Below are 2,426 nucleotides of genomic sequence, written 5' to 3' on the forward strand. Positions count from 1 at the left end.
TGTTCCGTTTCGTCCCATTGCGCTCCTGTTCAGAAATACCAAAATCGTGTTTCTTTTTACTTTATTCAGCGTAATCATCTCCGTGAAAAAATAACAGAGTACGGCGACGCGCGATGAATACTCACGAGATAGTTCGGCGCACGCAGCTCCAGCTACCGCCGCAACAGCTGTAACGAGCCCACAGCGCTCATCCTCCCAAACCAAATCCATCTGTCTACTACTACCTGCTACTGCAGCTACAATAGCACTACTATTAACGTTCAAGTCTTTCTCTTTCCTCCTTTAGATATGCCTCGCCTCGAGGGGCGAAGCCTACTGTTCCCGAACTGCCCGTCTTGTCCTCTTCTACCTTTCGAATTCCTACGAGGGCAGTTTCGCCAAACAGAGAAAGTCCAGCTGGGAACAGTGGAATGCCAATTTTTTTGAAAGGCCAGCCAGCCAGCTGTCCCTCGAGTGACCGTTCCCCATCTCGCTCTTTATTGGTCCTCGAGCTTCCACGAGAAGCCTCACTGCTCTTGTCTCTTCCGAACCGGTTCAAAATTAAGACTCCTCTTTCCTTCCTGGTCTATATAAGCCAACGCCTTTCTGGCTTCCGTCTTCATCTTTCAAAGCAAGCTCTCCTTGCTCTGTCCGCTTCCTGAGCCCCATCCATGGCGATCTCTTCTACCAACGCCGTCTTCTTGTTGTTTCTATTCTCTTTTGCGTTCCAGGTTTGCCATGGCGGAAGAATTATTCTATCCGCTTCCGCCGTAGCGGAGGAGCAGCCGCTCGCCACCATGACCTACCACAAGGGCGCCCTGCTCTACGGCAACGTCTCCGTCAACCTCATCTTCTATGGCAAGTTCTCCGCCGCTCAGCGCGCCGTCGTCTCTGACTTCGTCGCCTCACTCTCCTCTCTTCCCCAGCAAAAGGACTCCCTCGAGCCCTCCGTCGCCACCTGGTGGCGCGGTCTCGCCCGGTACTACGCCTCCCCCCGCATCCACCTTCCCAAGCTAGCCCGCGGAAAGCTGATCCTCGACGAGGGTTACACCCTTGGACGATCCCTCCACGATGCCGACGTCTTCAACCTCGCCGCTCGCGGTGCGCCCCGTAGCGCCGTGAATGTGGTGCTCACCGCCGAGGACGTGGCGGTGGAGGGCTTCTGCATGAGCCGGTGCGGCGCGCACGCGTCGTCGCGGCGGAGCCGAGCCGGGCGGTTCGCTTACGTGTGGGTGGGCAACTCGGCGAAGCAGTGCCCCGGGCAGTGCGCTTGGCCGTTCCACCAGCCGGAGTACGGTCCGCAATCCCCGCCACTCGTGGCGCCGAACGGGGACGTCGGGATCGACGGGATGATAATTAACCTGGCAGGTCTGCTCGCCGGCACCGCGACCAACCCTTTCGGCGACGGATTCTTCCAAGGCCCGAAGGAAGCGCCGCTGGAGGCGGCGACGGCGTGCACAGGAGTCTACGGGAAGGGTGCCTATCCTGGGTACGCAGGGAACCTACTAGTGGACCCAACTACCGGGGCCAGCTACAATGCTAATGGGGTCCGCGGGAGGAAATACGTGGTGCCTGCGCTTTTTGATCCGTCCACGTCATCCTGCTCCACCCTGGTGTAGTGGGTTGGGGGTAGTCGTGGAAAGGACATGAGTATTCGCTGCCACGCAGTCATTTCATTACTAGCTTATTAGTGTGAATTTTGTAGTAACAATATTTTGTAATAATTCTTTCATTTATTGGATGAATGTTTTAGAAACGAAATCATTAGTCTTGCCACATGAATGAGGTTAATCTTGCCATAAGCACAGTCAATAAGGCTCCCGGCAGCGAAGGGCAAAGCAAGGGATAGAGAGAAGGTGACATCTGTATCCAGAATTGATAAGGATGAATAAAATAATTAATCAAACATTAAGTCGAATTGTTGACTGAGGTTTGTCAGGAATTGCGTGCACAAATTGTCAACGACAAACATGAGAAAATCATTATAATTTTGAAAAATCTATCAAAAATGAGCTTTGGGCATTCTAGGTTTCTGATTATGAACTACTTGTCCGTTGATTGTGTTAATCGCTGATTAGAGTGTTTTAGCCTGGAACATTTACTCAGTTCAGGATCTGATGTTTATACATGAAACACAAAATTAAAACATGTAACAATTTATAGTGATCTTCCAAGAAATTAAAGATACCGATGAAGATGTCGTTGTTGTATCTAAAAAGATCACCATTAGGAATCTTGTCAGATTCTCAAATCAAATTCCTTTCATTTGGATGTTCTCCTTTGTCCACCGCCGTCTTACACATACTGATCACCCCTCTTCTTGTGCCTTTTCAATTGCTCTTAGATGCTTCATTATATAAGAAGAATGTATTGATTTGTAATTGATGCTTTGATGACACATTATGGAGGAAGATGAAGGTGAAAAGACATAAATCAATCCACTCGTC

At 50.5% G+C, this 2,426-nt stretch overlaps 1 protein-coding gene across 1 annotated transcript; it reads left to right on the forward strand.

Annotated features, from left to right (window-relative positions):
- The first annotated feature begins 528 nt into the window (after positions 1-528).
- Positions 529-1,740, forward strand: LOC122017810 (protein PHOSPHATE-INDUCED 1 homolog). The gene has a single exon (XM_042575511.1). It carries the CDS (start codon positions 651-653, stop codon positions 1,596-1,598), a length of 948 nt encoding a protein of 315 aa, XP_042431445.1. The 5' UTR covers positions 529-650; the 3' UTR covers positions 1,599-1,740.
- Positions 1,741-2,426: the final 686 nt, after the last annotated feature.

Source organism: Zingiber officinale, chromosome 8B, assembly GCF_018446385.1.
Source record: "Zingiber officinale cultivar Zhangliang chromosome 8B, Zo_v1.1, whole genome shotgun sequence".
Lineage (NCBI taxonomy): Eukaryota > Viridiplantae > Streptophyta > Magnoliopsida > Zingiberales > Zingiberaceae > Zingiber > Zingiber officinale.

Excerpts from the sequence above, each read along its gene's own strand:
- LOC122017810 (XM_042575511.1), top strand. The coding sequence starts at position 651 with ATGGCGATCTCTTCTACCAACGCCGTCTTCTTGTTGTTTCTATTCTCT.